This window comes from Enoplosus armatus, chromosome 15, assembly GCF_043641665.1.
Source record: "Enoplosus armatus isolate fEnoArm2 chromosome 15, fEnoArm2.hap1, whole genome shotgun sequence".
Lineage (NCBI taxonomy): Eukaryota > Metazoa > Chordata > Actinopteri > Centrarchiformes > Enoplosidae > Enoplosus > Enoplosus armatus.
In genome coordinates, this window is record NC_092194.1 from 21,080,593 (window position 1) to 21,108,471 (window position 27,879).

General features: G+C 42.4%; 1 protein-coding gene across 1 annotated transcript in view; it reads right to left on the reverse strand.

Moving 5' to 3' along the window:
• syne2b (spectrin repeat containing, nuclear envelope 2b) overlaps positions 1-27,551 on the reverse strand; it is a 114,127-nt gene extending 86,576 nt beyond the window's left edge. The window contains exons 1-32 of the mRNA XM_070920766.1: positions 27,464-27,551; positions 21,283-21,344; positions 18,953-19,048; positions 18,784-18,861; positions 18,415-18,507; positions 18,019-18,221; positions 16,917-17,116; positions 15,953-16,053; positions 14,782-14,871; positions 12,817-12,930; positions 12,396-12,533; positions 11,851-12,015; positions 11,417-11,529; positions 11,012-11,180; positions 10,522-10,618; positions 10,169-10,368; positions 9,636-9,800; positions 8,832-8,972; positions 8,270-8,371; positions 7,863-8,039; positions 7,534-7,692; positions 6,655-7,385; positions 4,797-5,027; positions 4,354-4,532; positions 3,966-4,231; positions 3,470-3,604; positions 2,197-2,417; positions 1,797-1,875; positions 1,539-1,612; positions 1,268-1,391; positions 817-1,101; positions 55-650 (exon numbers count right to left, since the gene is read on the reverse strand). Of these exons, the coding sequence (XP_070776867.1) occupies positions 55-650; positions 817-1,101; positions 1,268-1,391; positions 1,539-1,612; positions 1,797-1,875; positions 2,197-2,417; positions 3,470-3,604; positions 3,966-4,231; positions 4,354-4,532; positions 4,797-5,027; positions 6,655-7,385; positions 7,534-7,692; positions 7,863-8,039; positions 8,270-8,371; positions 8,832-8,972; positions 9,636-9,800; positions 10,169-10,368; positions 10,522-10,618; positions 11,012-11,180; positions 11,417-11,529; positions 11,851-12,015; positions 12,396-12,533; positions 12,817-12,930; positions 14,782-14,871; positions 15,953-16,053; positions 16,917-17,116; positions 18,019-18,221; positions 18,415-18,507; positions 18,784-18,861; positions 18,953-19,048; positions 21,283-21,344; positions 27,464-27,551 (5,672 nt within the window). The remainder of the gene's footprint in view (positions 1-54; positions 651-816; positions 1,102-1,267; positions 1,392-1,538; positions 1,613-1,796; positions 1,876-2,196; positions 2,418-3,469; positions 3,605-3,965; positions 4,232-4,353; positions 4,533-4,796; positions 5,028-6,654; positions 7,386-7,533; positions 7,693-7,862; positions 8,040-8,269; positions 8,372-8,831; positions 8,973-9,635; positions 9,801-10,168; positions 10,369-10,521; positions 10,619-11,011; positions 11,181-11,416; positions 11,530-11,850; positions 12,016-12,395; positions 12,534-12,816; positions 12,931-14,781; positions 14,872-15,952; positions 16,054-16,916; positions 17,117-18,018; positions 18,222-18,414; positions 18,508-18,783; positions 18,862-18,952; positions 19,049-21,282; positions 21,345-27,463) is intronic.
• Positions 27,552-27,879: the final 328 nt, after the last annotated feature.

Genomic DNA, 27,879 nt, shown 5'->3' on the forward strand with positions numbered 1-27,879 from the left:
GAAAAAGAGCACACACACTAACACTACATCAGCATAAAGACACACAACACGCACCTTTGTTGTACAGCAGGCATGGTGGGTTCCTTCAGGCCTTGCACTTCGATTGTTTCCTGCAGCTTCCTCAGCTCCCCGAGCAGTGTCCTCTTCCTCAGGCCCAGGGATTTGCTCTGTGTCTCCTTCTGGACACCCTTCTGCTGGTTGGCCAGACCACTGTCAGCCTCCTCCAGCCTTCTCAGCAGGGCTGTCACCATGTCCAGGCAGGAGGCCGGGACACCATCCCTGGTGACTGTCAGCCTGGCCCCCTGCAGGAGCAGATCGAGCTGAGGCGCCTTTTCTTTCAGACTATCAATGCTCTGCCTGATCAGAGCCAGCTTGGAGCGGCAGTCCTGCAGTACCTGAGCGTCATTGCAGGGGGCGCCTTGGACTCCAGAGATGTCTTCATCCACAGTACGCAATGACATGAGGAAGCGGTCGAGTGCGCGGGCGGCCGCTTCACTCTTCCGCACTTGCTGTCGAAGCTGATCCAGGCTGGCTCTGTGAGTCTCGACCTCACGGGACAGAGGGAAGCAGTCTCTGGGGTCCAGATCGCTGGATTCGGGGTCCAGACGGGACACCTGGTCCAGCTCGCTCTGGATGTTGTCATCCAGTTCCTATTGCAAAAGGAGACAAAGAGTAGTGTGAGGTGTAAAGTTAATGTTAAGTTGCTTTCAGACTGAAAGCAAAGTTCTTTCCTGTCTTTATTTGCCTGAATTTCAAACTTTTGTGTGACAGACAAAATTCAACATAAAAGAAAGATATTCATGGCTGACAGAAGACCTTAATGTCTTTCAGGATGTTGGTGTTGGCCAGTGTGAATGCAGTGATGTCTTTGGGCTGTCTCAGGTAGCGGTCCAGACGGTCGGTGAAGTCCACCATGTGGTTCTCTGTGGAGTCCATCTGTCTGAGCGCGGCGCCCAGCGAGCTGCCTCTCCTCTGAAGGTTGGACTGTTGGCTGCGCCACTGCTCCTGTAGCTCCGCCTTCTCCTTTCCGTTCAACTGGGAACACTGGGAGCACTGGTTTGCATACTCAGACCACAGAGACCCTGTCTCCTGTCTCAGGTACTGGGAAAGACAAGTTCAACTCAAGATTACTGGCATGTCATGGAGATCGACCCATGTAGCAAATATAGTAGAAAAAAGAACTCCAGACATTGAAACAATCTTCAAATAATTAGTTAATATTTAAATATTTCTGATACACTTTCACACTGATGAACTTATATTGCACCTGTATTTCCTGGAGCCGTGTATGGAGGCCTTTAAGAGAGACGGAGTCAGAGGGGACATCCTTGATGCTTTGCTCATTTTTAGCCAGTTGGGCTTGCAGAGTCCTCTTACAATTCTCATATCTGGAGATTTTATAAGTCAAACAAACAAAGACCACAAGTTCAACGCTGGGTTTTGATCAATACACTGTATGTTATCTTATCTTATCAAAGCCTAGACTGAAGGCTAGGCTAAATTCAGTCTACCTTTCTAAAGCCTCCTTTTTGGAGACTTCTTCCTCTTCAGACGCCTGCTTTTCAACCTCTTTCCTCTCCACACTGACTGTCTTCATTGTCACTTGAGTCACCTGAAAAAGAGTAAAAGCATGTTATTTGTTATTTCAAACCTCTGGAGCTGCTCAGTGGCCATCTGTAGAAGACAGTATATGCTTACAGGTAGTGCTAGCATGGTCTGCAAACGCTCAGTGGAAAAAAGGTTTTAAATGAGCTCTAAGAGCACATGTTGAGTGAGTGAGTGAGAGTGAGTTATACCTCATCTGAAACCGGAAGTTTGTCACTTGGTATTGGTTCGTTTTGTGTGGTCAGATTCTCACTGAAGGCAACAGGAATCCTGCGAAACAGAAATGAGGAAAATATTTTCCACAAATCATCTATAATGACAACATTAATAAATGTCTTCATATGAACAGATGTCAATGTAGAGAGAAATTATCCACCTTTATCTCCAAACATCACGTTTAATAGTTTAAAAGTTTAACTTCATATTCAGACTTTATATTAAGACAAGAAAATACATTTCAATGGAGAGAGATACTGTAATTCAGAGACACAGGCAGGTAGGATAAGACTCAGTAAAAGAATGAACTACTTGTCAGAGAGAGTGACTGCCCGCCGTTTGCTTTGTAAAGACTGTATTTCACACATATCTCACCTAGAATCAGGGAGTGGTGCATCTTGGTCTCCGCTGAACTGGCGCTGGATGGCAGCCAGCCTATTCTCACACTCCCTCAGCTGAGTCTGGGCTAGGCGGTGAGCATCCTCGGGGCTCAGGGTGTCACACAGCTCTTTCAAGGCCTCGAGGTGCTGCCCTGCCTGGGCAAAGCTGCCGTCCGCTGAGATACAAGCCTGGTGAATGTTGACAGAGCGAAAACACTAAGTAAACAGGCATGTTAATAACTACGTTTGAAGCCAGATAATTAATACTACCAATTCAAACTTACTTAACAGAAACATGGAACTAAAGCAAAACAGGCCTTAGTTCAGTGTTTTTGTTGTTTTGTTTTTTAGATAAATCTGCACATACTTGCAATGTAATGTTTATATTGCTTGTCCTCCACATATTGCAACACACAAGCCAACCCACAGATGACAGCAGCCCACAGATACACAAGAGAGAGGCACAAAAACTGCTGTTTTCATCTTGAACTGAAAATGTGATTCCTTCTATACTGTTACTATGTGCAGTATAACTGCTGAGAATCTAAATTAGTTAATTAAATCTTTTACTTGTTTGTTTGCTGTGTTTCTCTTTTCTGGCCCAGCAAGTTACAATAAGATCAAGATACTAAATAGCATTATGTGCTACTGTAAACACACCCCAACAAAAAACAGCACTCTCTTAAAGAGAAACCAGAATGAAGCATTGCAATTACCAAGTCCCATTGATAGAGTCTCCTTTGAGGCATACAGAGAAGAAGGAGGAAGACAGGTTAGATAAGCGGAGCAGAGAAACTGGCTGCATACCCATCCAGCAAAGCACACCTGCCAAGAGTTCAGCTCTAGCTTTAGCTACCTGCGCTTGGTTTTCTAATCGGGAGCTTAAGTGCTTCTCACACTGCAGGGCAGCTATGTTAAAGTCTTTCCTTGTTACTTCAAAACGTAATTGCTGCAAAAAGCCTGAGATCTCAGCTCTCACGGCCTGGGAGATAAAGTAAAATCAATTAAAAAAAAACACATGACATGTTAGAACATAGAATTCATTAAAAGGTTTATTATATGAATGATTTATATGCATGCAAAGTAATTTGCTGACATTCATATCTTTTAAAAAAAAAAAAGGGTAGAAAATGTTGCAACAGTTTTAGTAATTTGGTTGGTTGACATGCACAAGCAATTATCTGACACACAGAACACGATAAAGCTCATTAAAACTAACAAATCCCACACATTAACAAACTCCCACGGTAAGTGAGTTTGTGTCCTACCTCCCACTGTGTCCTGACAGACTGGGTGTAGAACTCCATGTCTCTGAGCTGTGAGGGGGTACAAAAGGCCTCCATGCCCTTGGCTGCTCTCAAGAACTCCTCCAGCAACTCTGGGTCCAGTGTCCTCAGAGTCTCCTGAAGGGAAAGGCATATATATAATTGAAAATCTGTTTATTTCAGGTAAAAACTGTTAAAGGAAAAAAGAGAAGTGTTGTGTTCATTTCGGCATATTTAATCTGAAACAGCCCCCCATTTAAAAGGTTATTAAAGCACCCAGTTTTTATCCATTTTAATTATTCACCTCCTGTGTGCCATAAGAAAGACCAACCAACCAGTGAGTGTTTCGTATACCATTTTAACTTACTAAATCAATGGGCAGAGTGTCAGAACAGACCTCTAATTGCATGAACATTTTACAGATTAAAACTAACTAGTTAAGGTTACTCAGAGAGTATGACATTACAACACAGAAGTGATTATCAGTCTTTACATTTACCTCTTTCACTGACGCCTGTTCTGCCGATATACGTTTGTCCTTAAAAACGTTAATGGTTTCCAGGATGTGCTCCTGCAGGCAGTACTTGGCCTCCTCAAAGCCATTTCTGGCCAAAGCCTGGGCTTTGGCGTATGCCTCTGTGTAGGCCTGGGGAGGCACCTGGGACAGGGCTGGAGGTTTGATGCACAGGTCTGGTGACTCAGCCAGGGACGTAGGCAGCACATTGACCTGGGAGAGGACTATAGTTTGGGGCTGTTGAGGTTTGGCTTGCGAAAGAGACTGAGTTTGAAGTTTTGACTGTGGAAGTGGTTGGGTCTGAGGTCTGGCCTGTGGGGGTGAATGAGCCTTGGATTGTGGTGTAGTTTGGGCCTTGGGTAGTGGTGGTGACTGAGCCTGAAGTTGGGGCTGTGGTGGCAATTGTGTCTGAGGTTTGGGTTGTGGCACTGATGGGGCCTTGGGTTGAGTCGGTGAATGACCATGGGCTTGAGCTGGTGATTGAGCTTCAGGTAGTGGTGCTGTTTGGGCCTGTGATTTCGGTTGGGGTGGTGATTCTGCCTTGATTGGTGACTGAGCCATGGGTTGAGGTGGTGATTGGGGCTCAGGTATGGGTTTTGGCAGTGCTTGTGCCTTGATATGAGTTGGTGGTTGAATCTCTGGTTGTAGTGCTACTCGGGCCAGATGTTTGGGCTGTGGAGGTGATTCACCTTTCGGTTGAGTTGGTGACTGAATCTTCGATTGTGGTTGGAGCTGGGGCTGATGTTTGGGTTGTGGAGATGGCTGCTGCAACTGAAGATTGAGCTGAAGCTGCTGGGCCTGGGGCTTTACTTGTACCAATGACTGTGTCTGTGTTTGGGGCTGTGAAGGAAGCTGAGGATGGGCTTGGTGTGGTGGCTGCGATTGGGGAAGTATTTGAGCTTGCATCTGAGGCTGAGGGTGACGCTGACTTTGATGCTGATACTGAACCTGTGAATATTGCTGAGATTGAGGCTGGGGATAAGGTTGGGGCTGAAGTTGAGGCGGTGCCTGAATCCAAGTCTGTTGCTGAACTTGGCCTTGTTGTGTCTGGATATGAAACATATCATAAGCTCTCATCTGAGGTTGTTGTTGCATGGAACTCATTTGGGGTTGTGTTTGAGCCCAGGGTTGGCCTTGTGTTTGTGGCGGCATCTGAGGCTGAGTATATGATGGCCCCATGTGAGAATACCCAGGGGAGTCTATTTGAGGCCCTAACTGAGGCCCAGCTTGGGGCCACTGTGGTAGAGCCTGAACTGTTGGATAAGCCTGAGGTTGTGGAACTGGACCTATTTGCTGAGGGTATGGTTGGGGAATTGGATGCCTTTGCTGGGCAATGGCTTGGTTTTTTGGCTCTTGATTGGGTGTCCACTGCTGAGAAGGAGACTGCCCCTGGGAGTAACCTTGGGGGTAACGTGGAAGTTGTGCTGTGGCCTGTGGATGCTGGATAGACATTGGGGGAGAGGCTCTAACTTGAGTCCAAGCCTGGTTTTGGCCCTGAGAAATATGGCCTGGGTGCTGGACCGCTGGCTGAGCGGGTGTGGGATACTGAGTCATAGCTTGAGAATAACTTTCAGGCTGGACTATAAGTTGAGCTTGGGTTTGTTGAGTCAAAGACTGGGTGTGACTTGGCCGAGCCATTGGCTGAGGATGGGTTTGAGCCTGGACCATGGACAGGCCATGGGTTTGAGGGTGGGCCATAGACTGAGGATGGGTTTGAGCCTGGATCATTGACTGGGGATGGATTTGAGCCTGGATCATTGACTGAGCATGGATTTGAGACTGGGCCATTGACTGAGGATGGATTTGAATCTGGGTCTGTGTTGGTGGCTTAGGGGAAGGGGGCCTGACAGGGGCCCATGACTGTGGATGACTACGAAGCTGAATGTGGGATGGCACAGGGGGCTGAATTTGGCCCTGCAGTGGAGCCTGCATAGGGGAAGAAGGTCTGACTTGAGCCCATGACTGCACTTGAGCTACACCTGGGCCATGGGTTAGACCCTGTGGCTGCACAGGCTGAGGTCTAGCTGGGACAGCCATTTGGGGCTGAGTCTGACCCTGGAGCTGTAGTTCTGTTTGTGGCTGGGTCAATGTCTGTGTCTTCATAGGACCATGGGGCTGAACTTGTGTCTGTGACTGACCTTGGCTCACTCTGCTTTGGGACGTGGCCTTCAGTGATGGCTGATTGCCTGTGGTAGTGGGGGGCACACTTGTAGACTGCGCTTGCACTTGGACCCCTGCCTGAGATTTAGACTGATCCATAGTCTGGGGATGTGACTGCTTTTGGGTCTTCATTTGTGGGTGAGGCTGATCCACAGTCTGGGCTTTAGCCTTGGTGTCTGAATCTGGTTGTGCCTGTCTTACAGTAGGCTGTGGTTGTTTTTGTTGTTGCTGCAGCAACTGTTCCTGTTGCTTTTGTGTTTTTTTCAGCTGCTGTTGCTTTTCTTTTTGTTGTTGTGGTTGTTTCTGCTCCTGCACTAGAGTCTGAGGTGGCTGTGTTTGTTTTTGTTGCTCTTTTTGCTGTTTTGCTGCAGTGGCTGAATGCTGTGGAACAACCTGAACTGATCCAACTGTTTCTCTTTCAGACTGTGAATGTATCTGTCTAGTCTGAATTGGTTCCTGAGTGGAATCCTGTCCTGGATCTGGAGCTGGAGTTTTATGTTCCCCTGAGACTGGCTTCTGAAGCCAGGGCCGGCTCTTCATGGCCTGTGCCTTTCTGCTTTGAAGCTCCTGGGAGCTCAGAGGCGGTTTCTTTGGTGGTGGTGGTTGAGGTGCAGTCTGCTCGTGGGGCTCTGGTGTCTGTTTGGCCTGTGTTTCAACCTGTGTATGAGTTATCACGTGCTGCTGAACTTGATATTGATGCATTTCGACCTGCTGCTGCTCCACCTGTTGTTGTTCCTGCTTCTGCTGCCGTTGTTGTGGCTGTGTTGGCATCAACTCCTGCTGTTGCACTTCTTGTGGTTGCTGTTGCTTGAGTTCCTGCTGTAGTATCTCCTCTTCTGTCTGTCTCTTAAGTTGTTCTTGCTGTTGCTGCGGTACCAATTCTTGTTCCTGAGTCTGCTGTTGTTTTTGTGCAGCGGTCTCTGGCCAGGCTTGAGCCTGACCTTCTGGTGGGGACTTTGTCCTGGTCTGCATCACAGCTTGTGCATAGGTATATGGCATTGGAGGAGAAGTCATCTTTTCTTCTCTGTATTCCTGTACCACTATCTTTGGCACAAAGGTTTCATGACACTGATGAGAAACTAACTTAGTCTCGGGCTGCGGAGTTGGCTGCTGGGTGTCTGACTGTCTCAGATGTTGAGGCTTTTCTGTAGCCCGGATAAAGACTTTTGATGGAGGAGATCCTTCTGGAGGGCTTCTGCTTCTGTCTCTTCGGGCTCCCAGGCTGCTCAGCATACCTACAGCTTCCTGGAATTGAAATCACACACATTAGAAAAGCTGACATTGTAATTACATCAATATTCTCTGCTGTGTCGTTCTTGTTTCCTACTGTCTCAAGTACAGAACATGTTAAACTCCATGGCTTGCACAGTCAATTTACAAAAAGTCAACTGGCCTGTGACTGTGCAACAGCAGCTCGCACTCGGTCTTGCATGGCGGAGGCGTGGAGATACTGGATGGGAGAGTCCTTCTGATTCGTCATCACCATCACCTGCAGGTCCTGCTCCTCTGTGACCACCTGACCCTCCAGCTGTAAACCACGGGAAATCAGAACCTGGGGGAATAAATGTCGAACGACTATTAGCATTTCCTCAATTAAGAAAGGGTTTCTTTATGAAAGGACAATAAGCTCGCAGAGCTTTAACTTTTAGTTGGTTACTTTTAGAGTAACCAAAATTTGGATAGACAGTCACAGTAGAACAACCTTTCTGTGGATCATCTTACCCTGGCTCGTGGGTCCTGCCCCCGCTGTTGTTGTCGCTCTGTGGCCCTCAGCAACTGGTAAAGCTCACTGGCCTCAGTCTCCCAGTGCAAGAGTTCAGCCAGGCGACTGTCCAGACCAGACACACTGTGCTGCAACTCTGCACATACCTGTTCTGCCTCAAGCAAGGTCTGCATCACCTGGTAACATTACAGTTAGTAATGAACGGATTAACTTACCGTACACACTGTACATTCACAAATTCTAGCTGCCAGAGGCTATTTAGTTACATGATAAGTCAATTTTATTTATATAGTGCAAATCACAAGTTCACAAAAATGTGATGAATAGAGGGACAAAACATAAAGTCTAGAATGATTATGAACACAGCTGTATGAAGGATGTATAAAAAGAAAGAAATCATTCATACTTCAGGCATAGCAAGCTTCAGTTTCTGTAACTGATCCTCTGGACATTCTGGGGAGGGAGCCAGAGCCTCCAGATCCACTTCTTTTATTTTCCTCATTATGAACTGAAGGAAAAAAAGACAAGAAAGTAAAGAAAATAAACACTTTGTTCTAATAGGCTAATGGCTGCATCCTGAGATCTGTTATTTGTAAATCTAAACAGACTGCTGTTTAACATGTAATCATTACACTCATTGATTATGTTGATTTCTAATCAAATCAACTTCTTCGGCTTGATCTTAAGGCTGATTATTGAAAACGGTTCTGCTGGACTAGTTTGGCAGGAGGTTAATACTGACTTAATCTTCTAATAAAATCATTTTTAATCAATATTTTAAGTCGTATAATACATTTTAGAGGTACGTAGCTGTGTGGTGTGCAGACTGTATATTGCTTTTTACAAATACTCTTATTTATCTGCTTAGAGCTGAGTGACAGTAAGATGTTAAGACAGTAAATAGTTACAAACAGCTATGACTCTTCTCCACTCTGTCAAGGTGTCATTTATCCATCCATTAGTCCTACCTGTATTCTTTTTCTGTAGGTACGCAAGGGACCTCCCATGGCCTCCAGAGGCTCTTTGAGAATGAGAGTGGCTTCTCTGATCAGAGCTTGAATGTCCTGGGGTCTGGCCTGGACGTCAGCACTGGGCTCAGCCATGCTGTCCTAAAAGGAAGGATGTTAAATAACAGGGAGATTACAAGAAAAATACAATAATCAGACACACAACAGAACAGTGGACATGATACAATAGTCTGATGGAATCATTTCAGAGAGTTCACTGATGTATTCATAACACCAGTCCAATATGCAACTTGAAAATCAATGAAGCAGTACGATAACCCACTGTACACTGTGATCAACACTACAAAAGCCTTGCATTTATAATAGCATCCACACAACAAGTAAAGGTGGAGCCCATCTTTCAAACTTAAAGCCACTCCTTAATATCACAGCGTGGGAAGAATTATAACAATGGGACGATCATAGCTTAAATTCCAAAGGGCTGAAACATTAAGTCACTAAAATCCCTGCTGTCACTTGACAGCAACTAAACACGGAAGAAACTAGGCCATCAATTTAGGACAACAGCAGAAAGTTTATAATGATTAATCCACTGAAAGGAAATTAATTGACAAAAGCAACTGCATGTTTCAGTCATTTATCAGGCAAAAATGCTAATTCTTCACTGCTTCGAGCTTGAACTGCGGTAACATAACAGAAAAGGCAGCTGAGCACCTAAGATGTGAGCAAAACAAATGGCACTGACCAAACAGCATCAGATTTACTGTTTCTCACCAACCAGGTTTTCTTTGTTGGGTAACTTACAAATGTGTTTCTCTTGATGAACTCGGCCCAGTGCATGTTGAGTCTGCGCAGCTCCTCTGCCAGGCTCCTGCTGGTCTGAGGGTCTGTTGACTCAATCAGGAAGTTACCCACCTCGTTCAGGTGAGCCTGTCGGGAGCCCCACTCAGCGACAGACTCAGCCGGCACCTTAACGAAAATGAATATAGCAACAGAGAGGAGGGAAACTGAAGCGTTCATATAAAGACATCTTTTTCTACACACTTCAATATTGTGCAGGCTGTTCTATTATTCTTTGTGATATATTTTAGCAGACTTTTTAGTGGAGGTTTGCACAAATATTCCTCCAAATGCAGAACTACACTGGAGAAAGGAGGTATTTAACATGCTGCGTTGAGTGTGAGTGGGTGGAGCAAAGGAACCATAATTAAGTTTGTCTAAGTGATGAAAGACTGAAGCCCAGTGAGAAGGCAAGAGGAACGAGCTAGTTCATGAGGCACGGTTCTCCTAACTAACTACACAACATATCATTTCTAATAATTATGTGTTAATAATACCACTGGTCTTTGGCCATGGCTGTGTGTTACAGAGCCCTGCTCCAGCCAAGCCTGCAGGGAGCTGAGGCAGTCGCTGTAGGAGTCCCAGGCAGACAGGACCCGTCCCATGGTGCTCTTGGCTGTGGTCACCTCCTCCAAAACCACAGCGGTGTCCTCCTCCAGCTGCTTCACCTGCTGACTGACTTGGTTGTAATCTGCAGCTGAGGAGCAAAGAGAAACAGCAAACAATGAATCCATGACCTGGCCTGATCACAGAGGCAAAGTTTCAATCGCGAAAACCGCAAAACAGATGTGAAAATGATCAATCAGATATAGGTGAAGGAATACCTGTCACGCAGTCCCAGAACACTTACCGAGGGCAGATTTGCTTGAATATTTCTCAGAAACCTGCTTCAGTTTATGAAGAGCTGCCTCCAACAAGGAGGGAAGCTCCTGTGTGTTCACCAGCTCCTGTGTGTAGAAACATGTATTAAGTCTACAGCCATAACAGCTTTGTCCATTACACAGTAGAAACAACACTTTCTGAGATTACTTAGAGATTCATTAATTATTCTTAGACCTTTATTACTAGTGGGGCAAAAAACATAGTTGGTTTGTCCAGAGAGCTGCACGGGAGGAAAGGCCATGTTACCAAAGGGTTTTTCATCTTTTCAGAGACCACATGTTATGCATCTTGCAGAACGCACAAGCTGTATCATGTTTAGCATGAACTTAGCAATAGCATTATCACCCAAAATCTAACACAAATACTGTGTAAAGCAACCTTGTGCCACTTCCTTCAAACCACTCCCAATAAGTGAAATTCTTTTCTGAAGATGCCAAATCTGAATAAACACTACTTACATGCCATTCTTGCAGCAACACCCTGACAGCCTCTGGGGAGATGTAAGGTCTCTTCCAGACCCGGAGCTTGGTCCTGATCTGCCCCAACAGATCCAAAACTGTGTGGCGGTGCTCCCGGTACTCCAGCTTGATCCCATGGTATTTAGCGGACACTCTCACACTGGTGAACCTGGTGAGGATGTCCACAAATCAGCTTGTGATCAAAATGAGAAACTACAAATGATCTATGAATTCTAAGAAAAATGCTTAACCTTGATTATATCTAGGTCCAGATCCAGGTCATGTCTTGGCTCATGTACTACTAGTACATTTAGCTTAATTCAAGCACTGTATGTGCGGTACATACAATTTCACACATGCACACACATACATGAACACAGAGTCCACCTGGGAAAGTAGCCTCACCTCCTCTTTAGTTCATCCATCTTGTCAGTAGGAACCATCATGTTTCCATACTCATCCAAGTTCTGGAAGGACTGGAAGGTCTTCATATGCTGCGGCATCTCCTCCAGGCAGACCTGCAGCAACATTCAGCAGTGAGCACATTCACATGCATACAGTATTTACATTCAAATATCCTACAGAATCATCTTTTCTGCTCATAAAGGTCTATATTTTAATGCCTTACAAAGGAGGTACGGGAATCCACATTATCCCAAAAACAAATGCATTGCACCGTTCCTGAAGAGTGAATTAACAAATGAATAATAAAGGGGATTTTCTGCAGAGGTTATTTATAACTGAAAGGTGGAAAACCTTGTCTGAGGTGTGTCAGTATTATTGTTTATGTCACTTCCTAAAGCCATATAGTTTAAGGGTTGGATGCAGTAAATATTCACTTTGAGCAGCTCCTGTTTCTCCCGGGCTTCGTCAGCAGCTCGGTCGTGGTCCTGTGGGTCGCCCTCCTCCTCGGCCAGAACCCCCTCCGTCTTCAGCAGCCAGCGAGCCACTGTGTCCAAGGGGGCTGGGAGACTCATGTCTAACTCGATTTTGTATTCTCGTAGCTAAATGAAAAACCAGAGAGAAAGAAGGCACATTTCATTACAAGAAATCCTAATGTCTTTCAAATTAAAATGCATAGAAACAAGTATAGTGTGTATAGAAGAATATAATGCCTGTAGTGTTGTCTATGGTTGGACACATACAGTGCTTACTTTAATAAGGATTAAGCCACAAGTATTTTTAAGGTTGCTGGCTCAAATTAAGTTTTCATATTATTGTTACAAGAAGTCAACTGTGTAGTGTTGCATATATAAATAAGATCACTTGAAAACTAACCAAACTAAACCAAATTAAAACGGTTGAAATGTACCGATACCAAAGAGTGTACAAGCTTTACAGTTTTTAAGGTTTGCACGTGACAAGAGATTCAAGTGGAGCTGACCTTTTCAGTGAGGGTGTCCCACGCCTCTCTGAGAGCCCGCTGCTCCTCGCTCAGTTTCGGGGTTCGTCTCATCGCTGTCAACAAAGGCATGATGGGACGCCGCTGCTCATTAAAGGACACCAGAAAGGTATGAAATACCTGAGGGACGGAAAATGTCGTCTTTAGTGCCACTCTTGTGAGATCAACTCCAACAGGAGTCTATAAATGATGACGGATTCAACGTGCCAAATTTCAAATATCCACTTTTCTTTGCCGGACATTGAGCAGGATATTGTTCAGATTTGAGACAGAGTTTGCCAGTTGTCTCTGCGATTTCTATTGTTGGCCTGTTGTAATAATACAATATGAACGTACCACAGTTAATAAGACAATTATGCAGTGACATGTAATGTATCTTGATAGGAACAAGAAGGAAATGTACATGGTATCTCTCTGAGTAGCTCTCTCCCTCTGTGGAGTCCCATCCCTCCAGCAGCTCGTCGTACGCCTGAGACAGCCAGCATGTCACTTCCTGAGCCTTTCGATCAGGTGTTGCCTGGCAACGGGGAACACAAAGAACAGTTATTGACAGAAGACCATTGACTAAACTCAACTGTCAAATAAAGATAAAATAATGATAAAATAAATTCATCTGTGACAACTAACAAACATGGCTCCACATATAAATCTGTGTAAAATAACTGCAGCTTTGTTTGTTTATTCACATCCACACCAGTGGAAGGAACTGCATCCAACGGGAGTCAGAATAAGTGGACAAGACAGGACAAAACAATGTCTACTGAGAAAGAGCTGCTCTACTCTGTCTAGTGCTAAAATACTTTATTTAGTGCTAAAATTATGTAAACAATTGACTGCTTATTATTAATGGTGTTTACAAAGGGAATAAACCAAAAGAGCTAAGCAAACTGCTTTTCCACAAGGCACCAACACCAGTCATGAGATACTTTACACAATACAGAATGGCAGCTGGTGTGCCAAAATGTGTTGTACTTGAAGCAAGCCTGTGCACAGCAGGGTACCAAGCCCATACAGAGGTTTGTTTTGGCTGCAAAGTCGTTTTTTTACTCATGAGAACATGACAAATTTACAAAAGCCACTGTTATCAACCTCCAATTCTCCTCTATTGTTAAATATATTTAATGTAATGTATATGGTATGTATATACTGTATAAAAATAATAATAAAGAGTGTAGTAGCATTAAGGTTTATCTGTTTTAATTTTCAGAGTATTCAGAGGAAGAGCCACGACTTTCAGATAATGTGTTTCTGAAGTGTTAACAAAACAAAATGTTTTCCAGACTCTGATTCCCTCCACCCTGCTATGTATCTTGCACAATCATTGCAGGATTATTCTAAAATTCTATAAAAAGTAGATTAAAAAGTCAAATGTCAACAGCAGCCTCATCCAAACATGCTGATATCTTGCCAGAAACTCGAGCTGACAGGTGTTTCGTCCACTGCGACTGATCTGTCACGAGTTCAGCTGCAGGCGATACCAGCAGGATCTCAGTGGAAGGAATAGCTGCACTGCGGAGCGAGTGCTTTATTCACGTCATGAGAGGCAGAGAAACACACCCTTGCTTTGACTTTGACTTTGGATTTCTTCCCAGAGAACAGGGCAAACTAGTTTGATTCTACATGATCAGGCGTGCTTTTAACCACCATATGGTTTGAAGGTAATCTTGGCTATTAGCAACAGACTTTTTAATTTGAGTAGCTGCAGTGCCGTCTCAATAAACAGCTTTCCTTGCATGTCCTTACGAGACATCGTCGTCAGTATTATCAGCTAAAGTTATTTGCAGGTGCTACAGAAGTTTGGTGAAGTTGATTTACACCGTGACACGGGAGTAATGAGGCCGACAGTATCAAACCAGCAAGCCAGAGGGTTTCCAAACACGCTGCATGAACAGAGAAAAACATCAACAACAGCAAACCATTAAGCAGTGACGGGGGGGGGTGTGGCCCTGACGGAGATACAGCAGATTCAGACAAACATGTTTAACAATCGTATGGTTTTGTTTTCCAAGATTATAATAACAATTTAGAAACAATGGGACATTGTTCTCAGTGAGTGTAAGACAGCCATTTTAGTTTTTGTTTATGAACAACTCTAGTATAAAGTCTGATTGTATGTTTTATTTGTTTATTCATTAATTTCTTTATTTATTATTTACTGTTAATGTACAGATAGAGAGGTTTAGAGATTTACTGAAAATTGTATTATCTGATTTTCCCATGACCACCCAAAACGTTTACTGTTAATCATATCTTTAAAAAGGGAGAGATTTATGCAGACGTTCACTAGGAATCACTGAATCTTGGAAGCTGAGTAGGTGGATGAAACGTGAGAAATGAAAGAGAGGTGGGTGGTGACTGTCAGGGCTACCTGTCGCAGAGGTGAAGCAGAAATAGCAGGAGTGTAGTGAACAGGCAGGTTGACAGGAGAAGGACTTTTAGGAAGAGTCAGGTATTGTGTCTGGGAGGAAAAAGGGAAGGAAAGAGAGGGGAGAGGAAACAAGAGGAAGAAAATCCCAAGCAAAAAAAAGGAAAATATTTTAGTGAAAAGATCATTTGCTGTGGCTAAGATAATTGCAGGGCAATGCTTCAACAGTCCAACAACAGAGACATTCAGTACTTCTTAACATTAAATATACTAAATATACAAACTCTCTGCAATTCTACCAAATGTGCTCTGCAAGCTGTAATTCATTTCACTTTAACCTCCAAAAAGTGTAAATATTCCTGCGTCTGTATATATTCTGTGGTCGGTTTGCAAAAATAGAAATGAAAGAATAGAAATGAAAGAGTGCACCTGGGCTAAGAAACAGTTATCATTCTTTAGACTACATTACAAAGCAGACTTCAGTGTTTACAGACTGTTCGCAGCACGTGAGTTAACAGAGAAGCATCACAGCTGAGCAGTCAGTTAAGGACAATACATTTATTGTTCTGCTGGTAAATACCCTGCCTCTGGTTTATATCTTTAGAACAACTCTTAGATGAATGAAGGATTCCTTCTCAACACGAACGTGATTACGTACATATGGCGCATATATCAATCTTGAAACAACAGTTAAAAGAAAAAGAAGCCACTAAGTATTGATTTGGTGATCTGCAGAACAAAACAACACACAGCTACAGATCTACAAATCAAATCTGGTATCTAGGTTGCATTTAGCTGCAACCTAGATATCTTTATTTATGAAGCAGGTTGCTTCACACTGAAATAAAGTAATTTCAATGCTGTTGAAACAACTTTTATATGTAACCCAGACATCTAAAACACTCAACCAATGCCAGACTTCTTTTGACCTGCAAATCACCAAATCAACACTTACTGAGCAGGACCGGATTGGACTGAGCTCAGGTGCATCCTAACCTTTGACATTGGACTGCACTTAATAAACAGCTGAAAACATCCTCCTAAACATCCTCCTAAACTCTACCTGAGCTGGTTGTCAGAACTAGGAGCTTCACTGGCGTTAAAACATTTCTGCAAATGTCTCTGTAGAGTAAAATGGTGCCCTATGTTACTTAAACAACAGAGTGATACAAACCTGCATTTCCTCCTCTGGCACTGGCAGGTCTCTGGAATACTGCAGGAACTGAGCCACGTAGGTCATGATGGACTTCTCATCAGGGTCTCGAACGTCCACATCTGGATCCAAATCACAATCCTCCATGATCAGTCTCACACTACAACACCACTGCCAAAGGTTTAGACTTACACATGAAGCAGGTGCAGTTTAATACTGGAGGAATGGAGGTGTAACTTTTCTGTCTTTAAAACATACGGCTGATAAAAGTCTGTTAACCTAACATGCAGAGCAGAGTGAAACAAATGAAGGTTTTATATGAGACTGAGGTAAACAAGCAGCAAGTGAGTCAGCAGACTGTCACAACGTCATCTCGCTCGCCCTCTGGCTCGCTGGGTAAACTACACTCTGCCCACATTCACAAAGATTCACATGGTACCACATGAATTATTGCTAAACAAGAATGCCACGGAGGAAAATCAGATGAATCATATTTGGAAAAGAGTGTTTGATTGTGGAAATGAGTAGAAGTGGTTGTGCAACTGTAGTAAACCGATTGGGGAAGCCCTGCTAATAAATCATAATAAAAGGTGAAACACGTGGCCAATCTGAGTCTGTGTTGTGAAACTCAGAGGGCAGACACACTTGACATATTTCAAAGAAATGGACAAGAGACTGTGTTTTACAAATGTCAGTAAGTTTGATAAACTGTGCATATATATATATATATATATAAAAAACGTATTCAACCTCCAAAGACATCTTTACTTCTTCTAAACATCTTTAGAAGCATTTAGGTTTCAGTCTCTGCTTATCATATTTACCTAAATCATTCTGAAGACACTGGCCTGTAGTTTCATGCTGATATGGGCCGGCAGAAAAACCAGTGGCAGTATGTGCAAATACCAAATACTACCCATCAGCCCCCACACTAAATGTAAAATTGGTTATTGATCATAACATAGTGTAAAGCTGAATTCCTCACCGTCAGGCTCCAGCAGTCTGGGGATCCTCAGCTCTTTCTCAGCGATGCGAAAGGCCTCCTCCAGGTTCTGCTTGTTGCTTCTGGTTCTGGCTTTGGACAGATCCACCAGGTCAGGCCGCAGAGCATACAGGATCGCCAGGAAGACCACGCCACTCCTCCAGCTGGCTTTGAAGTCTTTCACATTTAATGAACATCCAGCTCTGAGGGACACAAATCATTTTATGACTATTATAATACAGATAATTCATCGCACTGCTGTCTGGCACAGTGTCTGTTTTGATACTATTGCTACAAATTCAATATATAGATAAAAAACATGAATACAACCAGAGATCAAAAAGACAGTGAACAGAAATCAAAATGAATCCAACAATATATATATTTAAAAAAAAAACCCACAGTATTTAAAGTAAAAAATGAATCTAAAAAGTAAGTTCAGGACTTCAGGGAGAGAAAACTATTTGGACCAACAAAATAGATTCATTTAAATAATAAGACTAAATGAATAATAAGAGAGAATAATAAGTCTAATAAGTAAAAAATAGTTTTCAGTGCTTATACTTCTGCTACTGCCATTCTTTGCCTTGTCTTGGCACTCAAAGGAGCTTTTTAAATGAGCATATTAATATTTTTTGATATATGTTCAATATAAAAAATACACACTGGCAAATACGTTTACTGTATCAACATTTCCATATGATTCTTACAGAGCTCCATTGAAAAGGCTATTTTTGAAACTTCACAGAAAAACCCCATAAAGAAATGGCAGCAAGGAATTTGATAATATTTCAAACATTTAAAGATATATACTACAATCAAATCCAATATACATAGGAATGTATTTTAACAGATTTTGGCAGGCAAAGCTTACAGCTCAGACAGTAAAGCCCAGATCAGGTTTGGGTCTTTAGCCCAGACCTGTACATGACCAAGAGGTCCCCTGTGTGAAGATATATCACTTCTGGCCCACAACAGAAGAGTTCAATCAATCAATTAGAGGCTTTGACAAGCAGATATATCAGTGTAACCCTTTATAAACTCTAGACAACGCATGTAGCTGTATCTCTGTTCATTAACACCATTCACTTGACCGGGCGCTTACTTGTGGCACTGTTCCCGGACCCACAGCAGCAGGGCCTTCTTGGCAGAAACCCTAAAACGATTGTGTAGTGGTGAGCCTCTGGGAGGAACGGGACTGCTGCTGGCCGAGCGGCTCGACAGGGTGGAGCGCGAGTCCAGACTGGCCAAAGAGTCCATGGAGGACTGACGGGAGCTGAAGGAGAGGGCGCTGGCCAACTCCTCGATCTACCAAAACCACAAATACACAGTTTAAAAGGTGTAAAAACAACAGAAACAACTCCACCACTGGACAAAACAACAAGCAAGATAAGGGAAGGGAAAACATTTCTAATGCAGAGAATAAGAAACTTAAATTATCAACAGAACCCAGTGGGCTTTTCAGATAACAGAAAGTTCAAAGCAAACAAATTCAACTCACATGATACTGTAGAATGATTGTCCATATGAGGCCCAGGATGATGGACGGTTTGCCATCAATAATGTCAGGAATGTTTATGTTGACGAGTTTGATCTGTGGAGCAAACAGGACATTTTTCAAACTTGCACAAAGTCAAAATTGATACATTATGAAAGGAAAAAACTGAATAATCTCAACATTTCCTGTAAATAACACCAGCCAAAAACAGACAGACAGTGCAGCAGTTATCGCATTTTGTAATATTAACTGGCAACATCCGTGGCAAACGCGTCATCCCTCTGGCTTGTCAATATCAGTAAAAGTTCTCACTATATGGTTGGTGATTGCATTTTGCTGATATTTAGAGGGCCCCTTTAGTGTGTCATTTACCGACTTCTTCTTCAGAAAGGAAAGGGCTTTCTCAATGTTGCTCCTGTGCTGAAACATTCCCCTGCCTCTCTCCCGACTCTGCAAAACAAAAGCAGAGAGTCAGTCGGTTCATTAAAACTGTCGGCTGTAGGTTGGAAAGTGTGTTGTGCTGAACTGAGAGGGGACTCACGAGGCGCTGGCCGCTCATCACCTCCAGCAGGTCCAACAGTCTGGAGCCATCACGGAAATCATTGAACAGGTCCACGACCATACATGGTGGCCTCCGCTGTCATAACACACACACACACACACATATTCAATTTATTTTATTCATATTTACACTCAGAGAGCTGATGGATACCTTCAGTGTGTAGACATGCTCTCTACATTTAGTTACAACTGCTCAAAACACAAAGTTCAAGTTTAAATGTTAGTTAGAAATGTTTCTCTGCAACCCAATCTAACTGCTGTCACAAGGGGAAGGTCATCTTTTAGCTCAATTAGTTAAACTTTTAAAAAAAAACACGTGGTGGTCAAGCTGAAAACAAGGCTGTTTGTTAGTTTCTCAGAAGTTGACATTTTGGAGATCTTCTCCAGATAATGAGGGTTACTGTAGTTTTACCATTTCATCTGATAAATCATCGTTTTGATCTTTGTCAGGCTTTATTAGTCATCAATAAATAAATCCCCCCTGTAAATCCCTCTGCCACAGAGGCAGAGCACAACAAACACTTTGTGGCCCTGCCTGCAGTTGGCTGAGGACAAAACTACATTGTCTGTATCTATTTCCTGTGACACCTCTGGCACTGCACTTTTTTAGGCAACTGACGTTTTAATGATGATCACATTTCATATTGACATTGACCTATTCTGATTCCTATTTGGTGAATATACATAATAACTAGAGTTACTAACTATAGGCCCACTTAAGGAGGAAAGGTTGTTTTACAGCCCGAAAGTTACCTGATATTAGCTGATCAGATGTTTGCATCAGCATATATGTTGATAAGTAACAAGATGTTGCAGTGCAAACATGTCAAAGATGTGTTTGAGGTACTTTAGACAGTGATGTCATGACATAATTGTCCATGGTCAAGTTTATATGTCAAATCTAAAATGCCCTGTGTAGTATATATCTTAATCACATTCTTTAATACCCAAATTTTAAATTTTCCAAAAATGTTTGTTTACATTATGTGTTTAGGGTAAAAAAAAACAACCAAATACCTGCTGATAAATCGCAACCAAACATCTTCTTCCTAATCAATAAGGCCTTTCAGCTGCAAATCATCTTTAATGGGAACCTAGTAGTCCATGACCTTTGTTAACATCCACAAGGGACAAACAGGAGGGAAACACGAATGTGAAAACAAAGCACCAAGTTATCTCCTAGCATCTTAAAAGTCCCATAGACGCCTACAAATGACTTAAACAATACAGTTCCATTTAGTCAGTGGAGGACAAACACCTTCCTCCTGAGGGCTTCATCATTTCCTTCCACAGATAAGATTGTTTACATGGTGTCTATACCAACACCGCCTGCTGGACTATAGTTAGGACTTTCCAAAGTGGACATACAGCATTATGGAAAGAAAACTATTCACATGTGACAGAAGGTGCTGTTCCAATGTGAGCAACCGCCACAGGATTAACAATTATCTCCACCATTCAGTTTATTGGCAGAGTCCCACGCTGAGCCGTGAGCCAGGGGGACGTCCGGTAGGTGGATCGAGGGGGTGTGGATGGTGGGCGGTGGTAGAGGGAAGGGGAGGGTGGGGGCCGTCTGTTGCTGTCTGTCTGTGTGCTGTGAACCTTGCTCCTCAATGCTATATATATATATATGTACACAGTTCCCCACCTCCACCCCACTGTCCTCTGTCACATTCACAGCTGACCTCCAACGTGAGGCAGTATCAGAGCTCACAGTCTCTTGCTGACTCATGTTACAGGCTAGTTTGAAAACAAGACAGTGACCTTTTGCAACAATGCTGTCTCTAAAAGGTATTTTGCCAAATTCAGGGCATGTTGGATTTACTGTAAACACAAGCTGCTGACGGGGAAAGGCCCTCTGATGGCAACTAAGGAAGTGGTTGTGTTTTATATGGTTTGATATCGCTCATGTAGCATCACACTCGTCATGGATTTGTATTGGTTTCCTTTGCTCCTTGAGGTCTTTCAGAAGATTTTAATATTTTCTGCTGATTTCTAAATGTTCCTGCTCACCTGCATTTTGTTATTTAGCTGCATCAACTCTGCAGACATAAAGTATGTTTTAAGCGAAACAGACTTAAAGGTCAGTGTTGAGGATAGTAAGTTGTCAGCTTTCTCTGGTTTTGTTTCAAGCCTCTTATAGTGTGACCAAACTAACTATATGCGTTAATGATTATAATTATAATTATTATATTATGTTATTGACTGTTAAGTTGCTTCATGTTTATATATGAGGTATACTGTAGACTGATTCCTCAACCACTGTATATATATCAGTCAGACCTATCAGAGTTCAGAGACACAGCTCACCTTTGCCAGCTGAGCGTTGACCCAGTTGGTGAAGGTCTTCTTCTGAATCTGTTCTTGCTCCACTGTTGAGGAAGAAAAACCACATAATGTCAATTTTAATTTATATCATCATATCAAAACAGTAAATCCCACCGGTGGTGCGAATGTAAATCGTAGGCATTACGGTCACAATGCTGTACAGAACCATTTATATTGAGGGCAATAGTAGCGTAGTCTTAAATTTCCTGAACTGCGAATATTATTAACAGCAGCGTGTGTGCTGCATTTCTCACTGGCTAAGAGAGAAGTTAACAGCAGGCACCATGAGATTGAAGTAAATTAAACACTGTCCTCTCCAGAAAACACAAACAAAATGGTCATTTGTACAACTAGCTGAAAATGAACTAACCCAAAATCTGACTTGGATAGCAGAGACCAGGGTTTGCATCCTGTCTTCTACAGACAATGGAAGCACAAATCAAAGCACGCTGCGTCAACCAATGTTTGTGTAATCTGTCCGTGTTTGCTGGAGTCAGCTGAAGGCTTCAGAACAGTTTAGATTTGTTCAGTAGTATCACAAAGGTATCACGGCTCTCACCATGTCAGAGTGCTATCCATTTAAACAGTAGGCAGTCAAAGACTTTTGTACACCTATTGTGAAATTAGCCTGGTGTTTACAACTACAATAACCATACCTCATAAAAGCAGGGTATTATTGTAGTTAACACCCAGGGATTTGGCCAATCAGGTTGGAAAACCTTTGGGCATAAGGCTGTGTGCTGCCTGAACAAGCAGAGAGCCTACTGAAGGCCACAGAAAATAATTTGGCACAAACAGAGCTGCAAGCAAGGAATCGCATAACCATGCATCCCACATAGATCGTTTTCAAATAAATCAATATAATTTGCTTTTAAGAGACGGATTTGTATTTGAGTTTTGCTTTTGAAGCAAATACATTTGAAAGAGGAAAAATAATGAATGAACAAATATGTGTAATTGCATGAATGTAAAGAAGGGCGTTACTGTCAAAGAGCATTCATAGGTAGTGAGGTAGTGTTCCAATCATTTTCATTTCAGATGGAACTTGTTTATTACCCTTAAGGGAAGCTGTGATACACAATATAAATAAAAACTGTATTGCAATCATCTGAGACAGGCTATAGAAAGGCTTCAGCACTAATATAAACACTAGTGCAAGTAACAACAGACTTGGTGAGTTAACTGTCCACCACTCACCATTGTAAAGCTCAATGAAGTCATTCAGGTCAGTGACGGTATGAAGAGTCTCACATATAATCCAGTCCTCATTCTCCATTGTCCTCACAAAATCAATTCACTGACTCAAAGAACATCTCAGGCAGAGCTCTTCCAGTCCTTCAATTCTTCATCCTTTAGCCAGATTAGTGCTACCGGTTCTCTTTTAATATGTTGACAATAGTAATCAACCTGTTGCACAAGTCTGATTGTTGTCGCTGCTGCTCAGTACAACAATGGTTGAAACACTAAGGCGCTATGAACGTTTTTACCATCAACAAGGATGCATTCCATTTCTTCTCACCAGAAATCTTATCAAAATTGTCTCGTCATTTAGATCTTGAATACTGTAACTAAGGTCCACTTCGATCCATCAGGCAAAGGCTCGTCCATGCTGAGCTCCAGCTCTCCTTCAGGCTGTCTGGTCGTATGAGATGCATTAACGGACAGTTTACAGGCTATTTTCTGTCTTAATATGTTTAACAGGAGGCCTTCTCTGGCTTCAGGTCACTTGTAGTCTAATCTTAATCATAGGGAGCCCCTATGATGACTCAGACATCTTATTATAATTATCTGGTACCTTCGAGCAAAGATAAGGGAGAAGGGGAAGGAGGTTGGTTTTCTTTAGCCACATGACCCTTGTTGTTTAACAGTTTAACATCTGGATAGAAGCACTGCTGATCACTAATCCTCAAACCAAACAAAAAATGAGGAGCCACCTAAAGTTTTCAAGAGGTCCTGGCTGGCAAGTCAAGACGATGAAGAAACCAGAGAGCTGTGACACACTTGAGAGTTCGCCAGAAGAATTATTTTGAACAAACCCATTTGGTCACTGCAACCACAGTGCTTTAAAGTCAGTGCCAAAGTGCTCCCATTTCAGCTGCTGTAGAAGCTCCTGAATGAATTAATCCCTGCTGTCTCAATAAAAGAGTTTACTGGAAACACAAAGAGCGACAATTTACAGAAGCAACAAAATCTTGCAAATTACCACTTCCAAATGTTATCCAGGAAATATTCTATTATTTTTCAGAGACCTTCAGTTGAGCTGAAACATCATGTTCTGGATATACAACTATAACTTATGGTCATCATCAGCAATTTGAGTGTTACAGTTGCCACATATTAACCATACAGGTAATCACATAAAATATGTGATTATGGATTTATGTACTTGTTGGTCCTCATTCTTAAGAAATAACTGAATTCTTTGTGTAGTACTAGACAATCCACGGGTTAACTGGTACAGATCCGTATGACTGGCAGACAGAACAGCGCCAAAAAATACAAATCCAATCAAAAGCACTGGGTACTAATCGCAAAACAATAGTTAAGAGAAAAATAAACGTATTCAAAAAAGGAGTGAAACCAACTTAAAGAGAGGAGAAAGAGAGTCAGTGACATTCTACACTTACAAAGTCTTGTACCTTTGACGCTGCTTTCTGTTTATTAAATCTATCTTTTTGCACTACATCCATCACACTTCATCTCGATGGTGGTTGGCTTGGTTCAAAACTTTAAGACTTTCTGAAATGTCAACACAGACCGGAACATTTCAGGATCATGGTCATTGAAAAGTGGGCGTTCAGGTGATGTGGTGTACAGTGCCTTCTGATGTGAGGCGTCCATGTGGTAACTGAGGCGTGTATGTTCTGGTGATAGACAACAGACTACCAGCTTGTTAGCTACTACCTGTTCAGAGAAGTATCATTAATACAATCATTTAATAAATTAAATTAGCCTGCTAGCCAATCAGAAGAAATCTGACACAACTGCAAAGCCCGTGGAGAAAAGCCTTTAGAGCTGTTTTGTCTGGTAAAGTGGTTACAGTCCCAAAAGTATCTGAGTGGCAACTGATGCTCATTTTCCCACCGTGATTCCACATTTCCTGCAGAGCAGACATTTACTTCTCTTGAATGTCACAGCTGAGCTCTGCCTTCAGGGCGATGCTCTATTCAATGTTTCACAGATAAGTGATTAAGGTGAAGTCTCTGGATGGGAGCCAAGCTCTCACTTTGTGTTTCAATTTGCTTTTACTGTAACTGTATGCTACATATGCAAACATAGGCTTACATATCGGTATATGTGAAGTGCACATATGCATGACTTGGTAGGAAAAATATTTTCTTCCTATCAGGTCCAAAACTTACCCTGGCCCTAAGAACAAACTTTCCTCCAAAAGAGAAAGAAGCCTGTATTTGATTTTTTAGCTGCTGATAAAGAAAACACTGCTAAATGGACACATCAAGTTATTTTTAAAAGTATTCAAGCCTGTGATGATATAAAGTCTTTCCATTCTAGACTGATGAATTACATTTGACTGACAGATGTTGAGACTTTCACCTCTTAGCTTGTGTGTAGCTGTAGATCTGCTGGTACATTGCAGCAGTCCACCTAAGATCAACATTTTCATACGCTGATAATAATATCCATTACAGTATTGTGCCTTTACACTAAGTCTCCTCCACACAGTTTTGTTTTGTACCAATAAAAGTCACAACCGTGGAGACAAATGAAATAACTCACCCTTGATGGGACCACTCATGCTGATTCAGGAGGAAAAGTTACTAGGTCAGCAAACTCTGGTGCATATCTGTTTATATCTGTTTAAGTCAAACTTCTCGATCTATTAAACATAGTTTACCGCGTTGACTCTAAACGCTGCAGAGCCATGATATCAGGAGAAGAGACGTCAAGAAAAAACAGATATATAATTATTTTGACAGAATTCTCGTCCAACCAGCTAACAGTCTACATTTCCAGCCTGCAGGGAAGCAGGTGAGATCAGCCGGGCTCCGCCCCTTATAAATCTGACTCACAGAGGCTTCGAGCCTGCCCAAACAAGACCTGCAACAAGGTAGTCCTCCTCCTGCAGCCTCCTGGGTACTTTCTGCTACACAAGATGGAAAATGTGTGTCAAACTCAAATGTCAGATGCCGCGAAAAATTAGATTTTTGGCCTAACGTGACCACCTGCACATGACTGAGCCACAAAACTGGTAACTAGGACTGGGAAAATGAGAGATGCTGAATTTCCAAGATCTGATGTTCAGGTGGAGGAGTGTGCGGAAACTGCTGCTGATACGTTTTTATTTTCACTCGACGTTTAACTTCTGGCTGTCATACATTGTATTTCATTCTGATGTGGACATTCCCTAATGACTAATTAGAGATAAGACAGCACAGAGTAATTAATTACAATATTCATTTTGTGTTTGTTGTTTTTACATTTCTTATGTTTCCTCACATTTCCTTATGTTCTAATAGATGTTGAGTCTAGATGAAACATCACACGTTTGATCGAAGAGCCACTGTGAAGCCATGACAGACTAACTATTCTGACACAGTTAATCATTTTGAAAGCATCACATAATAAAACTATATTTACATGTACTCTGCACAAGGAAGTATTCTTCCTACCAACCCTGCTGATGCAAACACCGAATACACCCAGCATTCACACACTGTGAGCTATTTTACTGACATTCTTTCATCATTACCACTTAGAATATACACAGAAAAAAACAAGACTTTCCCAGTCTTTTTTAACAAGCTGGCTTGTCATGGAGGCATTAAGCTTACATCATCATTTCTGCACATTGTACTAGTTGGAAATGACATAGCTGGAAAAACCTTTACAAGGCTTTAACGAAAAACACTGTGTTCTAAATGTGGAGAGGAAATGTGAGGAGTCGTGCTAAAAATAGAGAACGTTGCAAGAAGGAACCCAAAAACTAAGGAGAAGAAAGAGATTGGAGGAAGGTGGGTAGACAGAGAACAAGATATCGAGAAAATGTTGGAAACGTGGGCAGAGAGTTGTTAACATCCTGAAACAATCCACATAATAAATATAAGATGCAAGAGTGGATAAGGAAGTATGTGGAGAGGTAAAGAAAAGAACTGGAAGAAAGACAAAAAGATCTGCCCATGTCTCAGCCTGTGCTGCCATCTATTTGTGGAGAAACTATCACAAGTACAAAGAAAAGATAAAACTGGCTCCTGTCCACACCAAGCACCAACCTCCAGGTCTGAAGGGAGCAGCCTAAGACCTGTGTTTTTTTCTAATGGCCAGCAGGGGGCGACTCCACTGGTTGCAGAAAAAAAGTCTTGATTGTGTAGAGGTCTATGAGGAAATGACCCAACTTCTCACCTGATTTATTACCTCAGTAAACATTTTGCTCATGAGTTTATGGTTTCAGTCGCTAGTTTTAAGTCTTCTTCAATACAGCATGATGTTCATTTAGTAAATGATGGTCCCATTTAGAGTTTGTTTTGGTGGAACATTTGCATGTGGGGAGGAGAGCCCTGGCATTAAAATGACTAAATCCCTGAAAACACCACATAAAACAGTAAAAGAGGTATGTCGACTGTATGATAAAAAAAAGACAAACATAACTTGATCATCGGTAATATGTAACCCTACTCCTTGTAATATGGAGACTGATTATATATGTCGTCCATGCAGTGAGAACACGATCAAATGACAACCCTGGTGCATCACAGCTTTGCTTCAAATGTTCAAAAATGCCCTGGGAGACAGCGACTTAATGAGTGAGCAGCGTTTATTATCTCCTCCACCCTCCTGCTCTCTCCCTCCGGATGGCTCTTTGCAATCTGACTCGTCTCTCTGAGAGCAGGGGTTCAGTTTCAGCAGATGAAACCAAGCATGACCTCAAAAAAAAAAAGTGACAAAAGTGAAACTGGATGGAGCCAGCAGCGGACTGAGCCGGATCATCAAACTGCTCCCCTGAGTAAGACACATAACTGAGGCTTGATACTTATTATGTTGCCACAGTAACCGAGATAAAACACTGAAATCAAGACGCGGGGCTTTTCTTTTTACAGTTACATGACCTCAGACTTCTGTCAGGGTGAGCAAAGACCAGAAACAATGAGCTGTGTTCAGTCAGAAACACTGTAATCTTAAAAGCTAGAAGAGGAGAGAGACTGACCCTGCAGCAGCATGTGGACGTTGTCGATGTCCAGGGGGATGGACCCCCTCTCCCCCAGATCATCTCTGGAGCAGAAGTCTGATGACATATTTTCTCATCCACAGCCTCCCGGCAGCATGGCACCGCTCTGAAAGACAGAGAGAAAACGTAACGTCAGTGTTAGTGCAGTCCAGTGTAACCCTACACTATCTCTGCAGGGCTGAAGGTCTGATGACGCTGTGTTGGGATTTCTGGTTCTGAAAGCTGAAAGATATCCTACTTATAAATATAATTTCCGCTTATTGACAATTGAAAAAGATAAATAAAAGTTACATATTTCTTAGCATTTATTTCAGAAGCAAAATCCCTTTGTTTGCCGAACACGTGATTTAATCAATGGCGGCATTGTAGCTTGTCTTTATTATTGAGCACACATG